Source organism: Arachis hypogaea, chromosome 11, assembly GCF_003086295.3.
Source record: "Arachis hypogaea cultivar Tifrunner chromosome 11, arahy.Tifrunner.gnm2.J5K5, whole genome shotgun sequence".
NCBI lineage: Eukaryota > Viridiplantae > Streptophyta > Magnoliopsida > Fabales > Fabaceae > Arachis > Arachis hypogaea.
This window is the reverse complement of record NC_092046.1, coordinates 128,958,086-128,985,610: the sequence shown is the minus strand read 5'-3', so window position 1 is coordinate 128,985,610 and position 27,525 is coordinate 128,958,086. Positions and strand designations below refer to the sequence as shown.

Below are 27,525 nucleotides of genomic sequence, written 5' to 3'. Positions count from 1 at the left end.
CGGACGAGATCTTCGGTGCTGGTCAGCGCTGACATGTCCAGTTGGTGAGTGGCGGTCAGAGCTGTCGCGTCCGATTTGTTGGACTGGCTGTACTACTGATCCTTCGTCATCGGAGGGTGGTGGTACCTGCAAGGGACTCCGATGCTTAAGTTAGCAAGGGTATTAAGTAGGTTTTTTGTAGAATCAGAGTATGAGTTATACCTGGGTGCTCCAGTGTATTTATAATGGTGTGGAGTGACCTTTTTAGATAAAATAAGTTAGTAATCTTATCTTATCTTATCTTTGAGTGGGGTCATCTTATCTTCAAGGGAACCGCCCTTATCTCTGTAGGCTTGGGCTGCCTTTGGATTTGGGTCGTGTTCCTCTATTTGGGCCCTTATTGGGCCTCTGTAGCGATTTCGCCGAGCTCTTGGAGAAGAGGTTGGATGTTCCTGACCTGAAAAGGTCGGTTTGTTTATCGTCGATCATCCCAGGTCGGACATCCCGACCCAGGGTGTGAACAATAATAATACAGGAAATCAAGTTGAACAGAACCTGAGGTGAAACCAAAGTTCAAGACAAATAAGAATCCTTGTAAGAAATCCCTAACTCTAATTTTGCAGAACAAATTGCAGAAGACAAATATGTTTTGTCTTCTATCACAGTAGAAGATTCTGCAAATCTCAACAGTCTTGAACCAAATCAGACTAGATCTACTATAGCATCACCCAAGAATGAAAATTTTTGAAGAACTATCCACAAGAATTTATAATAGGAGATCCATCACAATGAGTTACTACAAGATCATCAACTAGAAGAAGTATGGAACAAAATGATCTTGCCCTTATCTCTCAAATAGAATCTCAAAATATGAAAGAAACCCTTGATGACCCATTATGGGTTAAAGCAATAGAAGAAGAACTAATCTAATTTGAGAAAAATGAAGTTTGGACATTGGTGCCAAGCTCAAATGGGAAGAAGGTAACGGAAACCAAATGGATCTTTCGAAACGAATTGGGTGAGGATGGTAGCATTGCAAGAAACAAGGCAAGACTAGTGGCTCAAGGATATGATCAAGAAGAGGGAATTGACTTCGATGAGTCAATTGCTTTGGTTGCAAGAATGAAGGCAATAAGATTATTGCTAGCTTATGCCGCACATAAAGGGTTCAAACTTTTTTAAATGGATGTCAAGTGTGCCTTTTTAAATGGTAGTATTGATAGAGAGATATACATGGCACAACCTCCCGGTTTTAAAAACAAATGTTTCCTAAACCATATTTTTAAATTTTTAAAAGCTCTTTATGGTTTGAGACAAGCTTCTAGAGTTTGGTATGAAAGACTTAGCTCTTTCTTATTGAAAAATAGTTTTTAAAGAGGTACCACGGATACAACTCTTTTTATTAAAGAATTTAATGATCATTTTATTCTAGTTTAAGTTTATATGGATAATATTGTGTTTGCCTCGGCTAATGAAGCCTTGTGTACTGATTTTGAAAACTTAATGACTAGTGAGTTTGATATGAGTATGATGGGAGAACTTACATTCTTCCTAGGACTCCAAATCAAACAAACTCCTAATGACATTTTTGTGCACCAAGATAAATATGCCAAAGAGTTGGTAAAGAAATTTGGTTTAGAAAATTCCAGACCAATGAGTACACAAATGCATCCAAATTCTAAACTTGAAAAGGATGAAAATGGCAAAGATGTGGATGAGACAAGGTATAGAAGAATGATTGGATCTCTTATGTATCTAACCTCCTCTAGACCAGACATAGTTCTTAGTGTTGGAATATGTTCTAGATTCTAATTACTCCCAAAAGAATCCCATCTTTTAGCTGTCAAGAGAATCATTAGATATATAAATAGCACTTCTGATTTTGGTCTTTGGTATCCTAAATCTGATGAGTTTTGTATAGTGGGTTATTACGATGCAGATTTTGCCTGTGACCGAATTGATAGAAGGAGCACCTAAGGGATTTGTTGTTTTCTTGGACAGTCACTAAATGTGTGGTCCAGTAAGAAATAAGCTACGGTTGCATTGTCCATAGCCAAGACTAAATACATAGCCGCTTTCTCTTATTGTTCTTAATTATTGTGGTTTAAAACTCAACTTCCAGATTACAAATTGTAAATCAATAGTATTTTCTTATCGTGTGATAATATGAGTGTAATAAATATTTTAAAAAAAATTGTTCTACACTCTAGAACCAAACACATTGAAGTTAGATTTTATTCTATAAGAAAACAAGTGTAAAAAGGAACCATTGACATTCAATTTGTAAAATATGAATATCAACTTGTTGATATATTTACAAAACTACTGTCTGAAGATAGATTTTGCAAGTTAAAAATTGCCTTGGGTACTGTTTATGCTTATTCATTGAATTAATTTGATTTTTTGTGCTCTCTGGTGATTTTGTCTCTCAGGTTGACAGGAGACAAAACTGGACAGATGATGAATCTCTCTAGATTTTCTGGATATAAGGTTGAGTGTTGATACTTTTAAATTAATTTAGATCAAAACAGAATCTTTGGTGGTCCATTATGTTTCCTTAACACCACTATTGGACCCAAAAGAAGAAGTTATATTTTAAAATGTGGGCCTCATTGTTTTATTTGATAATAAATTAAAATTATTTATTTTTAGGATTTCTCATCAAGTCAAATCAAATTCAGTTTTTCAAAAAATTTTAACTTGCCTTTTCAATTGCTTGCTTGCATTCTTTTCAAAATTAATTTTTTGAAACACCTTTTTATATTATTTAAATGTCTTATTGTGGTTTCAAAAATCAATCATTTATAGTAGTTACACCTTATGAACTGTTCATCTTCTCTCCCAACTTCCCTTCATTCTCAAAACTGCATTCATTGCTCTTTAATAAAGATGAGAAAGAAGGTTGCTATACGAAGAGGCACTGGCGCTTATCGTGCTCCTAGAAATCGTCTATCAAAGGGTTAAGCTCACACCCACATTCACATACACTCCGATTTCTCTTTGCATTCTTCTCCCATTCTAGAGACTATGGTTAGGACGAAGACTACACTTTGCCATCTATCAACAGCATCAGCAGAGATTAGGATATCTGTAAGACTTTAAATTTTTAAAAATTAAATAATTAGTTATTTATGAGTTATTATGTTTGTTTGAGATTTTGTTTTTAAAAAAATTATTTTATAAAAAAAATTAAATAGAATTTTATGATTATTAAAATTTAATTTAATTATGATTTATTTTATTAGTTTAAATTATTTATTAAAAGCTATTTTAATAAGAAAAATTTAAATTTTTTATTATCATCATCATCATCATCATCATCATCATCATCATCATAGCTATCATTTAGTTTTCTTGGCCGAAACCATTAAGGGAAAAACGAAAAGAAAGAAAGCCAAGTGGCTTATATGAATACATATATATATAAACATGACACATGCCCCATTTTATTCTTTAATCATCATCTTGCTTCATTTGGATATTTTTATCACCGAACTAATATGAAGAAAAGAGAGAAGGAAGTGACCGAGAGAAAGAGACAGAACCATGACTTCCGTTAATCTTTCAGCTTTGATTTCTTACGATTCGTAGTTCCAATAAAAAATCTAATCCGGTAAAACTGTTTGTATTCTCTTCTTCTACACGTTGACGTTATTTTTGTCTGGTAGAAATTGATGGTGACGTAGTTCTGCTTCCTCTTGAGTTCAGTCAATTGAAATTCTAGGAGACACAGACAATTTATGACGCTTTCCTCTTCAGCAGCTCAGTCAAAAAGTTTTTCCGAAGCTTTCATTGATTTTATTTCATAGAGAGGTAGGACTTTGTTTTTAAAATTAAATGTTTTAATTTAAGAATGCCTAAAAGCTTATTGAATAATTACAAATAATTTACGAGAGTCTAGTATTACTAATTGATGTGAATTTATTGAATTGTGGTTGTGAATGGTGTTTAATTGGTATTGTTTGTTAAACTGAGATATGAATTGAGTTTGGATTGAGGCTGTGAATGTTGATGGAATTTCTAGTCATGTTAATTTCTTAGTTTGATTGATGATTTGAGATTTGTTTGATAATAGTAAGTACTGTTGCAATGATTTGGGAATTGTTAAGAAAATGAAGGAGCCCGTAAGGGTGGTAAATTCGAATGTTAAGGGAGGTCCTGGTATGCGAAATTGTTACTCTGAGGTTGTAAATTTGTTGTTCGTTCTCTCCCTGGCAATGGCTCCAAAAACTGGTGCACAACACCATGGTCCAGACATAACTTCACAACTTCGCACAACTAACCAGCAAATGCACTGGGTCGTCCAAGTAATAAAACCTTACGTGAGTAAGGGTCGATCCCACGGAGATTGTTGGTATGAAGCAAGCTATGGTCATCTTGTAGATCTCAGTCAGGCGGATATCAAATAGTTATGGAGTTTTCGAATAATAATAAATAAACAAAAAGTAAAGATAGAAATACTTATGTAATTCATTGGTTAGAATTTCAGATAAGCATATAGAGATGCTTTCGTTCCTCTAAACATCTGCTTTCCTGTTGTCTTCATCCAATCAGTCTTACTCCTTTCCATGGCAAGCTTTCTGTAAGGGCATCATCGTTGTCAATGGCTACATCTCATCCTCTCTGTGAAAATGGTCCGATGCGCTGTCACTGCATGGCTAATCATCTGGAGGCATCACCGTTATCAATGGCTACATCCCATCCTCTCTGTGAAAATGGTCCGATGCGCTGTCACTCAATGGCTAATCATCTGGAGGTTCTCGATCATACTGGAATAGGATTTACTATCCTTTTGCGTCTGTCACTACGCCCAGCATTCGCGAGTTTGAAGTTCGTCACAGCCATCCCTTCCCAGATCCTACTCGGAATACCACAGACAAGGTTTAGACTTTCCGGATCTCAGGAATGGCCATCCATGGGTTCTAACTTATACCACAAAGATACTTAATAACTCGGACTCGGTCCCCTGTATTAGATATCCAAGAGATATCCATTTAATCGAAGGTAGAACGAAAGTGGTTGTCAGGCACGCGTTCATAGGGAATGATGATGATTGTCACGTTCATCACATTCATGTTGAAGTGCGAATGAATATCTTAGAAGCGGAATAAGTTGAATTGAATAGAAAATAGTAGTACTTTGCATTAAATCATGAGGAACAGTAGAGCTCCACACCTTACTCTATGGAGTGTAGAAACTCTACCGTTGAAAAATACATAAGTGAATATAGGGTAAGCATGGCCGAGTGGCCAGCCTCCCATGGAGGTCTAGAGATCTAAAAAATGATCAAAAGATGAACTAAAAATTATAAGATGATCCGAAGATGTCTAATACAATAGTAAAAAGTCCTATTTATACTAAACTAGTTACTAGGGTTTACAGAAGTAAGTAATTGATGCATAAATCCACTTCCGGGGCCCACTTGATGTGTGCTTGGGCTGAGCTTGAAGTTTACATGTGTAGAGGCTTCTTCTGGAGTTGAACGCCAGTTTGTAACGTGTTTCTGGCATTCAACTCTGGCTTGTTACGTGTTTTTGGTGTTTAACTCCAGACTGCAGCGTAGAACTGGCGTTCAATGCCCTTTTGCGTCATCTAAACTCGGCCAAAGTATAAACTATTATATATTTCTGGAAATCCCTGGATGTCTACTTTCCAACGCAATTAGAAGCGCGCCATTTTGAGTTCTGTAGCTCCAAAAAATCCACTTTGAGTGCAGGGAGGTCAGAATCCAACAGCATCAGCAGTCCTTTTTCAACATCTGAATCTGATTTTTGCTCAAGTCCTTCAATTTCAGCCAGAAAATACCTGAAATCACAGAAAAACACACAAACTCATAGTAAAGTCCAGAAATGTGGATTTAACATAAAAACTAATAAAAACATCCCTAAAAGTAACTAGATCCTACTAAAAACATACTAAAAACAATGCCAAAAAGCGTATAAATTATCCGCTTATCATAACACCAAACTTAAATTGTTGCTTATCCCCAAGCAACTGAAAATCAAATAGGATAAAAAGAAGAGAATATACTATAAATTCCAAACTATCAATGAAACCTAGCTCCAATCAGATGAGCGGGACTTGTAGCTTTTTGCCTCTTGAATAGTTTTGGTATCTCACTTTATCCATTGAGGTTCAGAATGATTGGCTTCTATAGGAACTCAGAGTTCAGATAGTGTTATTGATTCTCCTAGTTCAGTATGTTGATTCTTGAACACAGCTACTTTATGAGTCTTGGCTGTGGCCCTAAGCACTTTGTTTTCCAATATTACCACCGGATACATAAATGCCACAGACACATAATTGGGTGAACCTTTTCAGATTGTGACTCAGCTTTGCTAAAGTCCCCAATTAGAGGTGTCCAGGATTCTTAAGCACACTCTGTTTTTGCTTTGGACCTTGACTTTAACCGCTCAGTCTCAAGTTTTCACTTGACACCTTCACGCCACAAGCACATGGTTAGAGACAGCTTGGTTTAGCCGCTTAGGCCAGGATTTTATTCCTTTAGGCCCTCCTATTCACTGATGCTCAAAGCCTTGGGATCCTTTTTATTTACCCTTGCCTTTTGGTTTTAAGGGTTATTGGCTTTTTGCTCTTGCCTCTTGGTTTTAAGAGCTTTTGGCTTTTTCTGCTTGCTTTTTCTTTTTCTTTCTATTTTTTTCGCCATTTTTTTTTCTGCAAGCTTTGTATTCACTGCTTTTTCTTGCTTCAAGAATCAATTTTATAATTTTTCAGATTATCAAATAACATGTCTCTTTGTCATCATTCTTTCAAGAGCCAACATATTTAACATTCTTAAACAACAACTTCAAAAGACATATGCACTGTTCAAGCATTCATTCATAAAACAAGAAGCATTGTCACCACATCAATATAATTAAACTAAGTTCAAGGATAAATTTGAAACTCATGTACTTCTTGTTCTTTTGAATTAAAACATTTTTCATTTAAGAGAGGTGATGGATTCATATTCACTACTTTAAGGCATAGACACTTAATACTAATGATCATGTAATAAAGACACAAACACAGATAAACACTTACATAGAGAAAACGAAAAACAGAGAATGTAAGAACAAGGAATGAGTCCACCTTAGTGATAAAGGCGTTTCCTTCTTGAGGAACCAATGATGTCCTTGAGCTCTTCTATGTCTCTTCCTTGTCTTTGTTGCTCCTCCCTCATTGCTCTTTGATCTTCTCTAATTTCATGAAGGATGATGGAGTGCTCTTGATGTTCCACCCTTAGTTGTCCCATGTTGGAACTTAATTCTCCTAGGGAGGTGTTGATTTGCTCCCAAAAATTCCGTGGAGAAAAGTGCATCCCTTGAGGTATCTCAGGGATTTCTTGATGATGAGCTTCCTCACGTGTTTCTTGAGCTCCATGAGTGGGCTCTCTTGTTTGCTCCATCCTTTTCTTAGTGATGGGCTTCTCTTCCTCAATGTGAATGTCTCCTTCTATGAAAGCTCCAGCTGAGTAACATAGATGGCAAATAAGATGAGGGAAAGCTAGCCTTGCCAAGGGGGAGGGCTTTTCGGCTATTTTGTAGAGTTCAAGGGAGATGACTTCATGAACTTCTACTTCCTCTCCAATCAGGATGCTATGAATCATGATGGCTCGATCCATAGTAACTTCAGATCGGTTGCTAGTGGGAATGATGGAGCGTTGGATGAACTCCAACCATCCTCTAGCCACAGGCTTGAGGTCTAGTCTTCTAAGTTGAACCGGTTTGCCTTTTGAGTCAATCTTCCATTGAGCTCCTTCCACACATATGTCCATGAGGACTTAGTCAACCTTTGATCAAAGTTGACCCTTCTAGTGTAGGGGCGTGCATCTCCTTGCATCATAGGCAAGTTAAACGCCAACCTCACATTCTCCGAACTAAAATCTAAGTATTTCCCCCGAACCATGGTGAGATAGTTCTTTGGGTTCAGGTTCTTACTTTGATCATGGTTCCTAGTGATCAATGCATTGGCATAGAACTCTTGAACCATTAGGATGCCGACTTGTTGGATGGGGTTTGTTAGAACTTCCCAACCTCTTCTTTGGATTTCATGTTGGATCTTTGGATACTCATTTTTCTTGAGTTTGAAAGGGACCTCGGGGATCACCTTCTTATTGGCCACAACATCATAGAAATGGTCTTGATGAGCTTTGGAGATGAATCTTTCCATCTCCCATGACTCGGAGGTGGAAGCTTTTGTCTTCCCTTTCCCTTTTCTAGAGGATTCTCCGGTCTTGGGTGCCATCAATGGTAATGGAAAAACAAAAAGCTTATGCTTTTACCACACCAAACTTAGAATATTGCTCGCCCTCGAGCAAGAGAAGAAAGAATAGATGAAGAAGAAGAAGAAAATATGGAGGAGAGGATGGAGAGGTGTATTCGGCCAAGAAGGAGAAGAGAGGGTTGTGTTGTGTGAAAATGAAGAAGAATGGAGGGCTTTATATAGGGAAGGGAGAGGGGGTTAAGGTTCGGCCATATAGGGTGGGTTTGGGTGGGAAATTGATTTTGAATTTTGAAGGTAGGTGGAGTTTATGGGGTAGGTTTATGGGGAAGAGTGGATGGATGTGAGTGGTGAAGTGGTGATAGGGAAGAGAGATTGAGGTGATTGGTGAAGAGTTTTGGGAAAGAGTGTTTATGGGGAAGAGAAGATGAACATTGAGAAGAGGGAAGAGAGTGAGTGGTGGTAGGTAGGGATCCTGTGGGGTCCACAGATGCTGAGTTGATCCTATGGGGTCCACAGATCCTGATGTGTCAAGGATTTGCATCCCTGCACCAATTAGGCATGTAAAATGCCTTTGCATGCAATTTTGGCGTTTAAACGCCGAATTGATGCTTGTTATGGGCGTTCAGCGCTCAGATGCAGCATGTTTCTGGCGTTGAACGCCAGTTCTATGCTTGTTTCTGGCGTTCAGCGCCAGCTTTCCTCAGTGTGCATTTCTGGCGTCTGAACGCCAGGATGCTGCTTGTTTCTGGCGTTCAACGCCAGATCCATGCTCTATTCTGGCGTTGAACGCCAGCCAGATGCTCCTTACTGGCATTTAAACGCCAGTAAGATCCTCCTCCAGGGTGTGATTTTTCTTCTGCTGTTTTTGATTCCGTTTTCAATTTTTATATTTATTTTGTGACTCCACATGATCATGAACCTAATAAAACATGAAATAACAATAAAAATAAATTAAAATTAGATAAATAAAAATTGGGTTGCCTCCCAACAAGCGCTTCTTTAATGTCAATAGCTTGACAGTGGGCTCTCATGGAGCCTCACAGATGTTCAGAGCATTGTTGAGACTTTCCAACACCAAACTTAGAGTTTGGATATGGGAGTTCAACACCAAACTTAGAGTTTGGTTGTGGCCTCCCAACACCAAACTTAGAGTTTGACTGTGGGGGCTCTGGTTAACTCTGTTTTGAGAGAAGCTTATTGTGCCTCTTCATGGGTACAGAGAGAGATCCTTGAGTTTTAAACACAAGGTTGTCCTCATTTAATTGAAGGATCAATTCTCCTCTGTCCGCATCAATCACAGCTCTTGTTGTGGCTAGGAAGGGTCTTCCAAGAATGATGGATTCATCCTCATCCTTCCCAGTATCCAGGATTATGAAATCAGCAGGGATGTAAAGGTCTTTAACCTTTACTAACATGTCCTCTACTTGTCCATAAGCTATTTTCATGGATTTATCTGCCATTTCTAATGAGAAATTGGCTTCCTGTACCTCAAGGGTTCTTAGTTTCTCCATTACAGAGAGTGGCATGAGGTTTATTCCTGACCCAAGGTCACACAGAGCCTTCTCAAAGGTCATGGTGCCTATGGTACAAGGTATTAAGAACTTTCCAGGATCCTGTTTCTTCTGAGGCAATGTCAGTTGATCCAGATCACTCAGTTCATTGATGAGTAAGGGAGGTTCATCTCCCCAAGTCTCTTTACTAAATAAATTGGCATTCAGCTTCATGATTGCACCAAGGAACTTGGCAACTTGCTCTTCAGTAACATCTTCATTCTCTTCAGAAGAAGAATACTCTTCAGAGCTCATGAATGGCATAAGGAGGTTTAATGGAATCTCTATGGTCTCTAGATGAGTCTCAGATTCTTTTGGTTCCTCAGAGGGAAACTCCTTATTGATCACTGGACGTCCCAGGAGGTCTTCCTCCTTGGGATTCACGTCCTCCCCTTCCTCTCTAGGTTCAGCCATGTTGACTATGTCAATGGCCTTGCACTCTCCTTTTGGATTTTCTTCTGTATTGCTTGGAAGAGCACTAGGAGGGGTTTCAGTGATCTTCTTACTCAGCTGGCCCACTTGTGCCTCCAAATTTCTAATTGAGGACCTTGTTTCATTCATGAAACTTACAGTGGCCTTGGACAGATCAGAGACTAAGTTTGCTAAATTAGAGGTATTTTGTTTAGAGTTCTCTGTCTGTTGCTGAGTGGATGATGGAAAAGGCTTGCTATTGCTAAACCTGTTTCTTCCACCATTATTAAAGCCTTGTTGAGGCTTTTGTTGATCCTTCCATGAGAAATTTGGGTGATTTCTCCATGAGGGGTTATAGGTGTTTCCATAAGGTTCACCCATATAATTTACCTCTGCTATTGCAGGGTTCTCAAGATCATAAGCTTCTTCTTCAGAAGATGCCTCTTGAGTACTGTTGGATGCAGCTTGCATTCCATTCAGACTCTGAGAAATCATATTGACTTGCTGAGTCAATATTTTATTCTGAGCCAATATAGCATTTAGAGTATCAATTTCAAGAACTCCCTTCTTCTGAGGCGTCCCATTACTCACAGGATTCCTCTCAGAAGTGTACATAAACTGGTTGTTAGCAACCATGTCAATGAGTTCTTGAGCTTCTGCAGGCATTTTCTTTAGGTGAATGGATCTACCTGCAGAAGTATCCAATGACATCTTAGCTAATTCAGACAGACCATCATAGAATATATCTAGGATGGTCTATTCTGAAAGTATGTCAGAAGGACACTTTTTGGTCAGTTCCTTGTATCTCTCCCAAGCTTCATAGATGGATTCACCTTCTTTCTGTCTGAAAGTTTGAACATCCACTCTAAGCTTACTCAGCTTTTGAGGAGGAAAGAACTTGGCTAAGAAAGCCTTGACCAGCTTATCCCAAGAGTTCAGGCTATCCTTAGGTTGAGAGTCCAACCATATTCTAGCTCTGTCTCTCACAGCAAAAGGAAAAAGCATGAGCCTGTAGACTTCAGGATCTACTCCATTAGTCTTAACAGTATCACAGATCTGCAAGAATTCAGTTAAAAACTGAAAAGGATCTTCAAATGGAAGTCCATGAAACTTGCAGTTTTGCTGCATCAAAGAAACTAATTGAGGTTTCAGCTCAAAATTGTTTGCTCCAATGGCAAGAATTGAGATGCTTCTTCCATGTAAATTGGAATTAGGTGCAGTGAAGTCACCAAGCATTCTCCTTGCATTATTATTATTTTTGGTTGCCATCTCCTCTTCCTGTTCGAAAATTTCTGTAAGGTTATCTCTGGATTGTTGTATTTTAGCTTCTCTTAGTTTTCTCTTCAGAGTCCTTTTAGGTTCAGGGTCTGCTTCAACAAGAATGTTCTTATCCTTACTCCTGCTCATATGAAAAAGAGAGAACAGGAAAATAATAATAATAGGGATCCTTTTTGCCCAGGTATAGAGGTTCCCTTTTGTGAGTAGAAGAAGAAAAGAATGTAATGTAAAGAAGGGAAGAAGAGAAAATTCGAACACAGATGGAAGAGGGGGTTCGAAGTTGGGTGAGATAAAGTGTTAGTAGATGAATAAATAAATAGAGGGAGATGAGAGAGAAGGAGGATTTTCGAAAATTATTTTTGAAAAATGGTTAGTGATTTTCGAAAATTAAAAGAAGAAATAAATTAAAATTAAAATTTGAAACAATTAGTTAATTAAAAAGAATTTTTGAAAAAGAGGGAAGAGATTTTCGAAAATTAGAGGGAGAGAGTTAGTTAGGTAGTTTTGAAAAAGATAAGAAACAAACAAAGAGTTAATTAGTTAGTTGAAACAAATTTGAAAATCAATTTTGAAAAGATAAGAAGATAAGAAGTTAGAAAAGATATTTTAAAATCAAATTTTTGAAAAAGATATGTTTTAAAAAGATATGATTAAAAAGATATGATTTTGAAAAAGATAAGATAAAAAGATATTTTTGAAAAGATATGATTGAAATTAGTTTTGAAAAAGATTTGATTTTTAAAATCACAATTAATGACTTGATTCACAAGAAATCACAAGATATGATTCTAGAACTTAAAGTTTGAATCTTTCTTAACAAGTAAGTAACAAACTTGAAATTTTTGAATCAAAACATTAATTGTTGAAGATATTTTCGAAAATATGATGTAAAATTAAGAAAAAGATTTTTGAAAAATATTTTTAAAATTTTCGAAAATGATTAAGAAAAATGAAAAAGATTTGATTTTTGAAAAAGATTTTGAAAAAGATAAGATTTTTAAATTAAAAATTTAATTTGACTCATAAAAACAACTAGATTTTAAAAATTTTTGAAAAAGTCAATCCAAATTTTCGAAATTTTAAGAGAGAAAAAGGGAAAGATATTTTTTTATTTTTTAATTTTTAATGATGAGAGAGAAAAACATGAAAATGATGCAATGCATGAAAATTTTGGATCAAAACAATGAAAGCATGCAAGAATGCTATGAATGTCAAGATGAACACCAAGAACACTTTGAAGATCAAGATGAACATCAAGAACTTATTTTTGAAAATTTTTAATGAAAGAAAAACATGCAAGACACCAACTTGGAATTTTTTAATGCTTAGACAATATGAATGCAAGAATGCATATGAAAAACACCATACAACACAAAACAATATAATATGAAGATCAATCAAGAAGGTTTATCAAGAACAACTTGAAGATCCTGATGAATGTAATGCATGAATGCAATTTTCGAAAAAATGCAAGATGAGTATGCAATTGACACCAAACTTAAAAATTGACTCAAGATTCAAACAAGAAACACAAAATATTTTTTATTTTTATGATTTTATTAATTTTTTTATTTTTTTGTATATTATTTTCGAAAAACATATAGGAAAAAGAAAATAAGGATTTCAAAATTTTTAATATGAATTCTAGGAATCTTGTACTCTTAGTCTAAAGCTCCAATTAAAGGGGTAGACATGGCTTAATAGCCAGCCAGCTTTAGAAGATACAAATCAGCATACAACAGCTGAAACTTCATCCAACTTCATATACTTATAAGTGGAAGCCTCAGTCTAAAAGAATTAGACATGGCTTTACAGCCAGCCAGGCTTCTACATGCTTCATGAAACACTAGAATTCATTCTTAAAAATTCTGAAGAAAAATATATTTTTGAAAAGATTTATATATTTTTTTTTTCGAAAACAAATGAAAAATTTTTGAAAGATTTTTGAAAAATTTTTGAAAATAAAACAAAGAGAAAATTACCTAATCTAAGCAACAAGATGAACCGTCAGTTGTCCAAACTCGAACAATCCCCGGCAACGGCGCCAAAAACTTGGTAAGCGAAATTGTTACTCTAAGGTTGTAAATTTGTTGTTCATTCTCTCCCTGGCAATGGCTCCAAAAACTGGTGCTCAACACCATGGTCCAGACATAACTTCACAACTTCGCACAACTAACCAGCAAGTGCACTGGGTCGTCCAAGTAATAAAACCTTACGTGAGTAAGGGTCGATCCCACAGAGTTTGTTGGTATGAAGCAAGCTATGGTCATCTTGTAGATCTCAGTCAGGCGGATATCAAATAGTTATGGAGTTTTCTAATAATAATAAATAAACAGAAAGTAAAGATAGAAATACTTATGTAATTCATTGGTTAGAATTTCAGATAAGCGTATAGAAATGCTTTCGTTCCTCTAAACCTCTGCTTTCCTGCTGTCTTCATCCAATCAGTCTTACTCCTTTCCATGGCAAGCTTTCTGTAAGGGCATCACCGTTATCAATGGCTACATCTCATCCTCCCTGTGAAAATGGTCCGATGCGCTGTCACTGCATGGCTAATCATCTGGAGGCATCACCGTTGTCAATGGCTACATCCCATCCTCTCTGTGAAAATGGTCTGATGCGCTGTCACTGCATGGCTAATCATCTGGAGGTTCTCGATCATACTGGAATAGGATTTACTATCCTTTTCCGTCTGTCACTACGCCCAGCATTCGCGAGTTTGAAGTTCGTCACAGCCATCCCTTCCCAGATCCTACTCGGAATACCACAGACAAGGTTTAGACTTTCCGGATCTCAGGAATGGCCATCCATGGGTTCTAACTTATACCACGAAGATACTTAATAACTCGGACTCGATCCCCTGTATTAGATATCCAAGAGATATCCATTTAATCGAAGGTAGAACGGAAGTGGTTGTCAGGCACGCGTTCATAGGGAATGATGATGATTGTCACGTTCATCACATTCATGTTGAAGTGCGAATGAATATCTTAGAAGCGGAATAAGTTGAATTGAATAGAAAACAGTAGTACTTTGCATTAAATTATGAGGAACAGCAGAGCTCCACACCTTAATCTATGGAGTGTACAAACTCTACCGTTGAAAAATACATAAGTGAATATAGGGTAAGCATGGCCGAGTGGCCAGCCTCCCATGGAGGTCTAGAGATCTAAAAAATGATCAAAAGATGAACTAAAAATCATAAGATGATCTGAAGATGTCTAATACAATAGTAAAAAGTCCTATTTATACTAAACTAGTTACTAGGGTTTACAGAAGTAAGTAATTGATGCATAAATCCACTTCCGGGGCCCACTTGGTGTATGCTTGGGCTGAGCTTGAGTTTACACGTGCAGAGGCTTCTTCTGGAGTTGAACGCCAGTTTGTAACGTGTTTCTGGCGTTCAACTCTGGCTTGTGACGTGTTTCTGGCGTTTAACTCCAGACTGCAGCGTAGAACTGGTGTTCAACGCCCTTTTGCGTCATCTAAACTCGGCCAAAGTATGGACTATTATATATTGCTGGAAAGCCCTGGATGTCTACTTTCCAACGCAATTAGAAGCGCGCCATTTTGAGTTCTGTAGCTCCAGAAAATCCACTTTGAGTACAGGGAGGTCAGAATCCAACAGCATCAGCAGTCCTTTTTCAACCTCTGAATCTGATTTTTGCTCAAGTCCCTCAATTTCAGCCAGAAAATACCTGAAATCACAGAAAAACACACAAACTCATAGTAAAGTCCAGAAATATGGATTTAATATAAAAACTAATAAAAACATCCCTAAAAGTAACTAGATCCTACTAAAAACATACTAAAAACAATGCCAAAAAGCGTATAAATTATCCGCTCATCAGGTCCTGTCCAAGTTTTTATAAAGATATACAAAAAGGTGATTTTGATTTGAAAATCTAACTTATAAGCTTATTTTGAGAAATATTTCTATGTTGAGAAAAGAATAGGTTTATATATTTACAAATACCGAAAAAATGGTTCTATATTGAAAGGTTTTATTTATATTTCTAAAGTAAGGAATGACTTGGATTTAAAACTATTGAAAAGAGTTTGAGAAAGTGTTGGTTGATTTATTGGTAACAAATGGAGAGTTGAAAATAATTTGATATTGAAACTAGTTAGCTTTCAGATTTATAAATGCTTTGACAATGGATTTGATTTGTTGGATTTATCAATGATTTTTTAGAATTGAAAATGATTTGGTAGGGACATAGAAGGGTGGCATAGTCCGAATTTTAGAGAAAATGCTGCTGAATTTTTATAAAATTAAGACTTTATTTAAAGTGTTATTTAAAAGCAAATCTGATTTAAGAATATTGTTTGATTTCGATTTATTACGAAAAGAGTTTTGTTTTCAAATCGATTTATTAAGAAAAGTATAATGTTTTAAACTCAATATTTTGAAAATGGATTTTACTTTAAGTTATGTTTTGAGTTCGATTTGATAAGAAAGAAAAGAAGAAGAACGAAAAGTAAAGGAAAGAGAGATAATTAAAGAAATCTCTGCCACAGGAGAGTAGAGAACAAAGATTAAAGAAATATATGAATTAAAGAAATCTGTACCACAGGAGAGCAGAGAACAAAGATTAAAGAAATATATGAATTAAAGGAATGTCTGCCACAGGAGAGCAGATGCGACTTTGTTTGGGCCTTAGTGCCAAATGTATAGTGGGGACGCCCACACACTGAGAACTGTTTTCCAGATGTAAGCTCACTGATTTGAAAGTCACACTGTATGCGGCCTAGCCATAAGACTTATAAGCACATTGTATGCATATGGAAAGCCATATTTGGGACTTGTGCCCGGGTAATGTCAGGAGAGGGTAGACAACCGACACATGAGCTCATGGCCTGCGTTAGGAATAGACATGCATCATGTTATTTGCACATTTGCATTTGGTTGTGTTTTCTTATCTAGTTTCTCTGTGATTGTGCTGTTTGATTTATTGCAATTTGTTTGTGTGTTGATCTGTCTCTTGTGCTATTAGTTGGTATATATTGAGGTGACCGAGAACTGAGGTTGTGATTGAGATTTGTTTTAAGCTCGGAAATTTAAAGAAGGTAATTAATTATATAAAGTAAAAGTAAAAAAGTATTTTCAAAAGTTAAACAAAATAATTTTACTGAGTAAGTTAATTATTTGCATTAAAATCATTACTTTTACGGCATTCCCATTCCCTACTGAGAACGTGTAGTTTGTTCTCACCCCAAAATCTTCCACCCTTTCAGTGACACAGGTTCGAAGATTCAGTTTGAAGCTGCAGGCGGTTATTAGTCTTATTTGGGTTAAGTTTATGTGTTGAGTTACTTTCATAGAATTTCCTCGCCTTTGTTATTTAAGATTTTATTTTATACAGAGGGATATGAATTGTATCTGAGTTTCTTTTGAATTCTTATATACAATATTTATTATTATTAATAATTATGTGATTATTATTATTTGAAGATCTTTAATATGTGATTAATTACTAAAAATAATTTTTTGAAATTTTCTATAAAACTGAAACGCGACATCGAACTAAAGGCTCAATATTAAATAGTTAAAAAGGAAAACGAGTTAGTAATGCCTTACTTTTAGTACGATCATGACGTGCTAAAAGTTAGGGTGTTACAACATCCAAGGCAAATGCCGCCAAGGGAAGAGACCAATAACTAAAGAAGAACTCCCAATGTCTCTACCTGCTTGTTCTTCATCTCGTCCTCAAGGACACTTTGTACCTTCTAGTCGCCCTTCCAAAGGTAATCAAAGAACCTTTCTCAATTTTGTAAAAGGATCTGAAAACCATGATTTTGTAGGTTTTAAATCACATTATGGTAACCTTTCATATTCTCACTATGATCCTCTCTGTTTCTCATTTAGTATGAACTTTGAATTTTATAGAGCTATTATTTCTAAAACACCTTTGTGTTCAACATATGTGTCTAACTTAAAAGCTTTAGCTAAAAGAGGGATAAACTTTGTTGAAAACATCATTCATCTGAATTGAAAAAATTTGTTTGAAATTCAAAAATCGGTTTATCCTGATTTAGTTAGAGAATTTTATGCCAATATGTACTATTGTGAGGAATCTATTCATTCTTATGTTAAAGGCCGTGAAATTTATTTAAACAAAAAAAATTCATTGGTGAAGTCCTAAATTATTATGATGTTGGTATCAATGCCTACATCACTGAAAAGTGGAACAATAATCTAGGTATTTCACACAAAGATGTTTTGACCAATATTTGTGAGAATATTTCTCTCATAGATGGAGTAATCCTTAACCATAGAGCTTTAGGCCCTATTAAATTCCAGTTTCACCGTATCATTACCCATATTCTCTTGCCACAAAGTAATTCATATCAATGAGTTGCTCTTTGTGACACATTGGCTCTCTATGCCATTATCAATAAAACTGAAATTTCTTTTGCATATCTTATGATGTGTCATATGTATGATTGCATCAAAACTAATAAAAATATTTCATTACCATATGGTATATTTTTTACTTGTTTCTTTGAACACTTTGGTGTTGATCTGAATAATGAACCCCAAGAGAATAGAATTTTATCTCTCAAAGATGGTGGTGCAGTCAAACAACAAAGAAAAAAAGGACTAAAGCTGCTAGAGATACGATTATAGAAGAAGGAGAAGATAAAAGTATCTCTCCTCCATCTGTTGCTGGTACATCAGCTTTCAACAAGTACTTTGGTATATGAGATTATCAAAGATGTATTATAAGAATTTGTAAATCGCACAAAGTACATGATCAACTTAAGTCAACAAGCTAGGAGACTTGCAATTCAAAATGAAAATTCATTGAGAAAGTCCCAAAGCTGAGTTGAGGTACTTTTGAAGTACATTAAATCCTTGAAAGATGATCAAATGATGTCTGAGCAAGAAGAGTAAGATATCTTAGAAACCGAGAATGAGGGATCTAATATCTAGTTCCTTGTTGATGCTGCTGATTTTAAAACAAATGCTTTTGGATGTTTAATTTTTGGTCTTTGAATACTCTTAATTCACTGAATGACTGTAATAGTGATTCATAAACACTTAACTTTGAACTTATTGAACTGTTAATTTACTTTGATGCCTAACAACTTTTATGTAGGGAATACTACACCTCCTTGATAATAAAAAGAGGAGTAAGTTAAAAAATAAAGTGTTAGGTAGTTTAAATGTTTAAATCATGAACAGTTGGTACTAAGGTTCTTTGCATGACTTATTTGTGAATGATTTGGTTCTAATTGATTGAGACTGCTATTTTGAAAATATTGAATGATTGCGACTTTAATCGTGAAATTTGATTAAAATGCTTTTGATCATTATTCTTATTGGTACTTGCTTTATGTTGGTTGATGCTGAATGGTAACTTTTTTAGGACTGATAGCTTGTAAAATTTTCTGAAAAATAAGCCATCGGATTGGTTCAAAAGATATGGTAGTCTGAATTATTTTGGATAATTATTTGTAAGTATATTTCTACATAGAAACTATTATCACAAGTTTAAAAAAAGCTCGCATTCAAAAAATGTCAACAGAATGAAAGAAAGGGGAGTTCAACTTGAAAATTGAATCATCAAAAGAAAAATTCATTAAACTCTTCTCATTTCTTTTATTTACAATTCATTTTATAATATTTGTCATCAAATGAGAGATTGAATTTAAAGAAATAATAACAAATTTAGTGATGATGACTAAACAATGTTATTGGGTTAAAAGCCCAATTATGTGTGTAATTAAGTTTGCTTATTGTGCAGTAATTTATAGAAATCAAACAGGCCTAATAACAAGCAAATAAGGTCCAATGATGGTCCAAGCCCATGATCAAAGAAATCAGCTCATTTACTCATTCATGGCCCATGAAAATGGTTACTATCAAAGGAAAGAAGCCTCACTCCCATCTGAACCAAAACTAAAGTAACATGACTCATTCTCTCTCTTTTTTTTTTACACACGTGAAGAAGCCACAAAAGAAAGAAATAAAAAGGAAGACTGATTAGGGTTTAAATCAAAGAAGAAAAAAGTGAATTACTAAATCTAAACAAGTAAAAAACTAAGGTTCAAAAGCTAAGATCAAATCAAGAGGTAAATCATAAAATTTTTTTCATCTTGGTGCTTTATTGGTAACTTGTTGAGAATGCTCTTCTCCTACAAATATCGAACTGGAAATTTGAATAAGTCAGAGGCTATGAAGCTCTACTGCAAATCAAGGGTCAAGAATGAAACTTAGAGCCAAAGTATTCATGAATAACTCATATCCTTGAAGAAGATTGAAAATTGATGAAAGAGAAGTAGCTGAGATGCATGTAAGCTTTAATCATGGTCACAATTCCATCTCTCTTTTGCGTTGCTGCTGCTGTATCTGGGAAAGAATAAGTCAACTGTTCAAGTCAAGTTTCAAGTTTTGGAAGTTTTACTTCTCTATTAAAAGGGTAAACGGCTAGAGATTGATTCAAAGAGTGAGAACATAAGTTTGGATCTTCATAGCTTTCAGCTACCCCTTCTTCTCCTTCATGAGTTTACATTAAATTTTTTGTTCTTCATTGTTCATCTTTTTTTATTTTTTTAATGAAAAAAGGCATTAAGTGAGGAATCAGTAAAAACTATTGAGAGAAAAGGCCAACAGATTTATCTAGTAAAAGCTAGAGAATTATATCAAATTTTTTTGTATGTTTTTCTGTTTTGTACATATGATCATGAGGGGATTCCCTTATTAAGTTGGGTGAGAACTTAGTAGTTGCAAGTCTAGGAAGTGAATCTAGCCAAATCTAACTTGGGTAGAAGCTGTGTTTGTCACATATAGGATTGGGTTGAATCCTAGAAAAATTGGTGTTGGTAATCTTTGTGAAAGATAGTGAAAATTCCTCCATTGTTGTGGGAGAGACTGGATGTAGGTCATATTGCACATGATGGCTGAACCATGATACATGATTGTGTGATTTTTCTTTTCTACTCTTCTTCTGTTTCACTTCGTTAAAAAACAAAATAAAAGTATTTTCTGCATTATATATTTCTCAGAAGTCACAACTATCCAAAAATAAAGAATTGCTCTGTTCTGGAATGCATTGTGAATAGACAAAATAAAATTGTCTCTTAAATTTCAACTTAATAGACGTATCACCAACTAAGTTCCTATTTCAATCAGAAACAAAAAGCAATAAGAGGTTAAAAAAAAGAGGCTATAGATTCAACCCTCTTTTTCTAGGCTATTTACAAACTTTCATAAAGTATACAAAATTGAGTTATGTCTTAGTATCCTACTTTGTTTAAGATAAATGTGGATATGAAATAAGAATATTTACTAAAATATTCTTAGTTATTCCGTTTTCAAAAATTTCAATCTTTTGTATTTTCACTTTTTAGAAGTACTAAAAGAATTAAAATTTTGTATTTTAGGACTAAAATTTTAGTTAAATATCTGGTCACCAAATATAATACCGAGTCTTAGTTCTCCAATCTCAATTTCAATCTTTAAAAATAATACTATTTTAAGAAATTTTTATCAACATTTAAATTTTTCGAGTAGATAATTATGAGGATGAGAGTTAAAAAAATAATTTTAATATATAAAAAAAGTTAGTTTATCTAAAATATTTGTCAACTTAATCTCATAATTTGTCATAAATCTTATTAGTAATTTTTTTATAAAATTAATGTTAGAGATAATATAAATTTACTCTTAAAATATTCATATAAAATATATATTAAATTATAAAATATACATTATATAATAGCATTTTTATTAATATTATCACTAATATTTGGTAGAGATGAACTTCATTCCAATTTAAATTATTACCATTTAACTATATTTCATTTAAATTGAATTGATTAAGTGATTTTAATTGGATTTATTGTAAGAAAAATTCAACCTTCCAGTACAACAGAGTACAAAATTTTTACTCTTCTCCGTATTGTATTAAGGATTTTCCTCGTTGCAATTTAAAAGTTGTACAGTTCTGTTGGCTGTTAGCACCTCTATTTTCAACTTTCAAACATGTAGGAGAAATTAAATACAAGAAATCGTCGTATATCTACTTTCTACTATTCTATTATAATTCTCTTTTTTATTACTCGAATTAAGATATTTTTATTTAGTAATAATTGTAAGAATGTTATATGTTTAATAAATAAAAAATAAACTATTTATCAACAGAAAATAAAAAGAAAAAGGAAAAGGGCAACAGCGGGAGTCATCGTCTACTGTGAATTGTGAATTGTGAATTTGTGATCTCCAAAGTCCAAACACAAACACATCAACCTCCGAATCTTTGCGCTCTTTCTCACACTCTCTCGCTCTCTCTCTCTCTCACACACACACACACTCAGAAGACTTTGCACTCTTCTGTTGTCTCTCTCTCTCTCTTCGCCGTCAGTTTGTGAATCGGGTTTTCAACCCAGCAGGTACGCACGTGCGTCTTCTCTCTCTCTCTCTCTCTCTCTCTCTCTCCAAGATGTGTGCTTGTTCTCCGATACGCTACTTTCCCTTTCTCTCTTCTTCGTTTTCCACTCTGCTCTCTGCTCCTTTCTGATCTCTCCAATTTTTTCTCTCTCCCTTTCAGGTTTTCTGATTTCCACCTCACAAATCACAATGTTTTCCTACTTCCAATTTTTTATTCTTACCGCCATATTTAATCCGATTTAGGCTATGATCCCGTTTAAGTGTTTTTAATTAAAAAAATTGCATAAAATTCAGTATTTCCTTTTCTTTTTTTTTTTTTTTTCGGTTTGATGCGTTCTATATGGTATGGTATGGAATATCGATCCTACTTTGACATTGATATTCCCTTACTCTACTTGTGTTGTCTGATTAGGTTGTTTGTTTTAGCATTCAGCTTTAATTAATAGTTAGATTAGATTATACTTAAACTGGGAAGTAGGGACTGTGCAGTAATTTAGCATTCTGGGAATCTAATTCTTTCAAACACATAGTAGTTGGCTTATCTCCTTCATGTAGAATTGATGCTGTTCTAGCTCATTATTCCTAATTTGTTTTAGGGTTCGTTTGCAAGTTGGGATTGTTGTTTATCTCATTAGTTATTTGCTATAGGGTGCATCTGTTAGTTGAGATCTAAAAGGGAATGGAAGGGATGAGAATGGCTTTATGAGTAGAATGGATTCCATTACCTCACTTACACTCTAAAATGACAATTGACAAATGCACCCTTAGGGTATCGTGATAGTCACACAAGCAAGCAGTGTGACTGGGATAGTTAGCCATTTCGAAGTTTCATTTGTGCATATCTCCCTGGTTTCAACACTCTATTCGTGTTGCGTTCTATAGGTTGGATCTTATCCAATGCTTCACGGCTGTTTTTAATCTAATTTATGTATACGGATGCTGCATCGTTGATTTGTTCTTTTCCATGACATACAATTTTGTTCATCTATGCAATTTCTTTGTTGATTTGTGATGGGGCCAATGTGGAGCATGGCATCAAACTGAGATGATTTCTCGGTTAATGATATCTGCAACTAAAAATTATCCCGCTCAATGGATTTATTCTGCTTTGCCTTATTGTAAATTCTTCTGCAGATGGCAATGCAGGAAGCAAGCCCTGCCACCGCTCCTAGTGCCCAAGTTGTTGGCAACGCATTTGTGGAGCAATACTATCACATTCTACACCAATCCCCAAATTTGGTACACAGATTTTACCAGGACTCAAGTTTCTTAAGCCGTTCAGACAACGATGGCCAGATGACAACTGTGACTACTATGCAAGTAAGTCTACCAGGAACAGGATATGCATAATATAGTTTTTACAGGAAAAATTTCTCAAACTTATTGGTATATTTAAGTAAATACTTCAGCGATCAGATAACATCCATACTCCCTTGATATGATGCATAGTTACTTTAACATTCATGCTCCTTAAGAAGCCGGCTGTTAATGATTTGGTTAATAAAATTTTCTTATTGGACTACACTTTGTGGCCTTGACATCTTGTAATTATTAGTAATGTGTAGTTTCAGTTTTTCTACTTTTCATTAATCAAAATTCAATTACTGTTGGATCAGGCAATCAATGAAAAGATACTTTCCTTGAATTATGAAGATTATACAGCAGAAATAAAAACTGCTGATGCTCAGGAGTCATATGAGAAAGGTGTGATAGTTTTAGTAACTGGATGCTTAACCGGGAAGGATAATGTGAAAAGGAAGTTCTCACAGACATTCTTTCTGGCACCACAAGATAAGGGGTATTATGTCTTAAATGACGTCTTTAGGTATGTTGAGGAGAATGACACACTGCAGTCATCAAATCCCGACTCCACTGTCAATGAAAAAGCTGAGGCAGTGGCCATGCCGGAAGCAGGTCAGCATGGCTAATCTCTGTAACATATTCCCAACAGTTATTTATCTTGACAATATTTAATTGATGCTTACATGTTTCTAGATAATATACATGCTCCAGAACATCTTGTGACCAACCCTGCAATAACAGCAGAGAGTGAAAACATTAATAATGGAGCTGAAGGTTATAATCCAGAGGACAATGAGGAAGAAGGATCAGTTATTGATGAAGAGGTTGCTGAACCCTCTGCAGATTTAAGTCAGAATGTTGCGATTCATGATTCAACTTCTGCAGTCCAGGATGATGCACCGAAGAAGTCATATTCATATGCATCAATTGTTAGTTTACTTTCATATATTTTCATATTTTCTTTTTCTCCTCCAGTTTTTACATTCGGTAACATAATGAATTTTATTTACATGAAGGTAATGAAAAGTAACACAGCATCTGGTCCTGTATATGTTCCCAGCCGAACTGTAAGAGCAGTACCTGCTAAATCCAGTGAACAATGGCCTACTACTACCAAACCAACTCCAGTACCAGAGGCATTAGCTCCTAGTAATGACAGTGCTCCTGGGAGTAGTGATGTTCATGAGGAAGGTATATATTGAAACTTCTTGATATGGCTAACAGCCACTATCTTTTCTCAGACTAGTTAGCTGTGATATAGACTCATATTCCTCCTTGACATATTTGTTTCATCTTGTTCTGACTTGTGAATTGTAAGAGATTAAACATATGTAACTATGTAAGGAGGCTAAAATAAGTTGGAGTTTATTACTTCATATATACTCTGGCCTTAAATTATAGGTTGGAAATCGATTGAATTGCCTTTTTTACTTTTAACAGCTGAAGGTCATTCCATATACATACGGAATTTGCCATTTAATGCAACTGTTGAACAACTTGAGGAGGTCTTTAAGAAATTTGGTCCTATTAAGCATGGTGGAATCCAAGTTAGAAGTAGTAAGGTCTGTGGATACTTCATAAACCTCCAAATGATTTATGGGTTTTCTGAGTAAAGCTTATAAGATAGCTTTTACTTTTGGCTCCTTGCAGCATGGCTTCTGTTTCGGCTTTGTTGAATTTGAGGAAATGACTTCCATGAATAGCGCACTTGAGGTACGTGTTGAACTGTTGATTTTATTGCTCCTCACTGTTGTTTCTTTATCATGACATGAAATAAAAAGATGGACAACCATAATATCAACATAACATTTGAAATATTCAGTAGATGATAGTGGTATAGATCACCATTAGCTTGTTTCAGTTTTGGCTATAATTCCCGAGTTCTAGCTTTTAATATAGCAATTGTGGGCTGCAACATTCTGGGGTTGAATGTTTTCTGCATCTTCAGCACATAAGAAATTGCGTATGCTTGTAAAATGCTTGCCTTGATGGATATCCACTTGAACTGATGTAAATGCATTTTGGAAACGAATTATTTTTTGGATATCTATTATATGGGTAAACTTGCTTAGTTCCTCTGGGTAGCATTTTGAAGGTGTAAACGTGTGATATTTGTGTGAAGTATATGAATTGATCTAATGGTTGGAAAGAGAAGATTTATGTGAATAAGATATCTTCATTTCTAATTAAAATGTCATACGATAACACATTGTTTCCTCTGCATTTCACTAATATTTCTCTGCAAAGTTATTGCTCACTTGATTCTGTTTTGAAAGATAATATAATAATGTAACTGATTATAATAGACATGTCTCTTAAGTTCTGATCTGCACTCTGCAACGGAAGAATTACCACTTATACAGGTTGCTTTGTGGTATTTTCATGATACTGCAGTACTGCACGTATCTAGCAGTGCATATCATGTGACCTATTAATAATCTATATTATTCATTTAATATGTTTTGTCAAAATTAATTTCAGGCATCACCTATCACCGTTGGTGATCGACAAGCTGTTATTGAGGAGAAGAGAACTACTACAAGAGGTATGTTGGTATATATTCATTATTACTTCTACTTTGAACAAAACATGGTAGCCAAGTTTATCAGAGGTTGATTATGCTCCCTTTTCCTCCTTCATTTTGTCCTTATTCTAGTTAGTGGTAGTGGAAGAGGAAGGTTTCCCTCCGGAAGAGGTGGGTTCAGAAGTGACAGTTTCAGGGGGCGTGCGAAATTTGGTGGCGGAAGAGGTTATGGCAGAAATGAGTTCAGAAACCAAGGAGAGTTCACAACGCGACCTAAGGGTCCAGCTGGACAAAAGGGAGATGGTTCTCAACGGCCCAGTCAAAATGGAAGTGGGCGGGGTGGACGGCAAGGTGTTGGGAACCGAAGTACTGCACCATCAACTTGAGCATGAGGTAATCATAGTTTAATGGGAAATTGGGGGGGGGGGGGATTTTTTATAGGAGGAAGGCAGACTCCTATTTCTTTTCCACTTGTTTAGGCAGAATTTGAGGTTTACAACTTGAATTGTTGCAATCATTTAATGGATTAGTGGGTTGATCTGCCCATGCAGGAGTGTTTTGACAAAATCATGTATTCCTTTTTTTTCTCCATAACGATGCACTTTGCCTTATGCTATTTTTCTAAGCCATATTGAGCATGAGTGTTCCACCTATTACAGTTATTTAGCATATGGATATTTGTGTGGAATTTTCTTAATTAAATTGGGAACCTGTTCATGAACACAACATTTTCACCTCTGGTGATTGCAAGAGAACTTTCCCAGGTTATATTTTTCTGCTTTCTGTTGAATTAGTAGTACTATAATGGGTTGTATAACACCCTAGATTTTGCGAGTTAGCAAACATTGGAGACAAAATCTTCTGCAGATGATAAAGAATTTAATTTAATGTTCCAAACGAACTTCTCTTGGCGAAAAATGAGAATGTATGGTAAATAGAGATGGTTTATTTAAGTAATAGAACGTTAAAGGAGGTTTGGATGTTCCAATAGTAAGTTTTTAAGAAACTCGTTCTTGTTTTTATCAGAACAAAGAAATTAGGAAAAAGGACAAATACGTCTTCTGACTTTTTAGACTTTTGGCAAATAAGTTCTTCACAAATTTTAATTACAAATATATTTCTAACGTTTGCAAACAGTGGACAAATGTGTCTCTCCCTCCATTTGCCTCTCCTAAAGCAAATGGTGAAATGGTGATAGTTGAGTTGGTGTCTACGTGTCCATCATAGAGCTATGTGTTTGTTACGGTGCTAAAGTCTAATCTTTTGTCCATCATAGAGCTATGTGTTTGTTACGGTGCTAAAGTCTAATCTTTTCATAAAAGTTAGAAGGGTTCTCAAAACGATGCTAGTTAGAAGACATATACAATTATGTCTTTGGGTTCTCAAAACGATGCTGTTTTGAGAGCTACCTTAAATTTCAAATTTTAGTCAAATCTGGATGTTGTTTTGAGAGCTACCTTAAATTTCAAATTCTAGTCAAATCTAGATCTTGCATGACCCGAAAATGGAGATTCCGTCACCGTTAGAGACTCCCTTCCACCCCATGTGGGTCGAAGAGGCTCCTATGTTGATGTTGCTAGAGGGCTTGCAACAGTGGACGTGAATGTTGTGGATGATCATATTTGAGATGTATTGGAGCGTGATGTAACCATGACCGGTGATGTGGACATTGATACTACGGTCGTCTACCGTCTTGTAGCTGTTGAAAGCTTGTTGAACTTCAGAAAACGGTTTTTCCTCAAAGATATTCCATGTTCTAAGGGTGAATGCGCCTATTGCTTCGCGGCGATACGTACTCGACCCGCTTCTACGTAGGGGTGGCAATATGTACTCTACTTTCGAGTACCCAATCCGATCCC

At 35.4% G+C, this 27,525-nt stretch overlaps 1 protein-coding gene and 1 non-coding gene across 8 annotated transcripts; both read left to right on the top strand.

The window, feature by feature from the left end:
• The first annotated feature begins 10,935 nt into the window (after positions 1 to 10,935).
• On the top strand, positions 10,936 to 11,039 carry LOC112724868 (small nucleolar RNA R71). The gene has a single exon (XR_003164010.1). It is a non-coding gene; the product is annotated as a small nucleolar RNA R71 (small nucleolar RNA).
• Positions 11,040 to 21,599: 10,560 nt separating this feature from the next.
• On the top strand, positions 21,600 to 26,434 carry LOC112722596 (nuclear transport factor 2). 7 transcript variants are annotated; one of them, XM_072207282.1, is made up of 9 exons: positions 21,600 to 21,850; positions 22,975 to 23,160; positions 23,457 to 23,754; positions 23,854 to 24,071; positions 24,159 to 24,333; positions 24,583 to 24,704; positions 24,793 to 24,855; positions 25,624 to 25,687; positions 25,799 to 26,434. In XM_072207282.1, exons 2-9 carry the CDS (start codon positions 22,975 to 22,977, stop codon positions 26,050 to 26,052), a joined length of 1,380 nt encoding a protein of 459 aa, XP_072063383.1. In that variant the 5' UTR covers positions 21,600 to 21,850; the 3' UTR covers positions 26,053 to 26,434. The 7 variants fall into 7 exon arrangements, with proteins under 7 accessions (XP_072063383.1, XP_025629472.1, XP_025629470.1 ...); XM_025773687.3 differs by having other exon boundaries at positions 21,627 to 21,842; XM_025773685.3 differs by having other exon boundaries at positions 21,627 to 21,842; positions 23,836 to 24,071.
• Positions 26,435 to 27,525: the final 1,091 nt, after the last annotated feature.

Coding starts and splice junctions, on each gene's coding strand:
- LOC112722596 (XM_025773685.3), top strand. CDS start 22,975: ATGGCAATGCAGGAAGCAAGCCCTGCCACCGCTCCTAGTGCCCAAGTT. Junction 24,705..24,792: donor TCCAAGTTAGAAGTAGTAAG/GTCTGTGGATAC, acceptor GGCTCCTTGCAG/CATGGCTTCTGTTTCGGCTT. Junction 25,688..25,798: donor GAAGAGAACTACTACAAGAG/GTATGTTGGTAT, acceptor TCCTTATTCTAG/TTAGTGGTAGTGGAAGAGGA.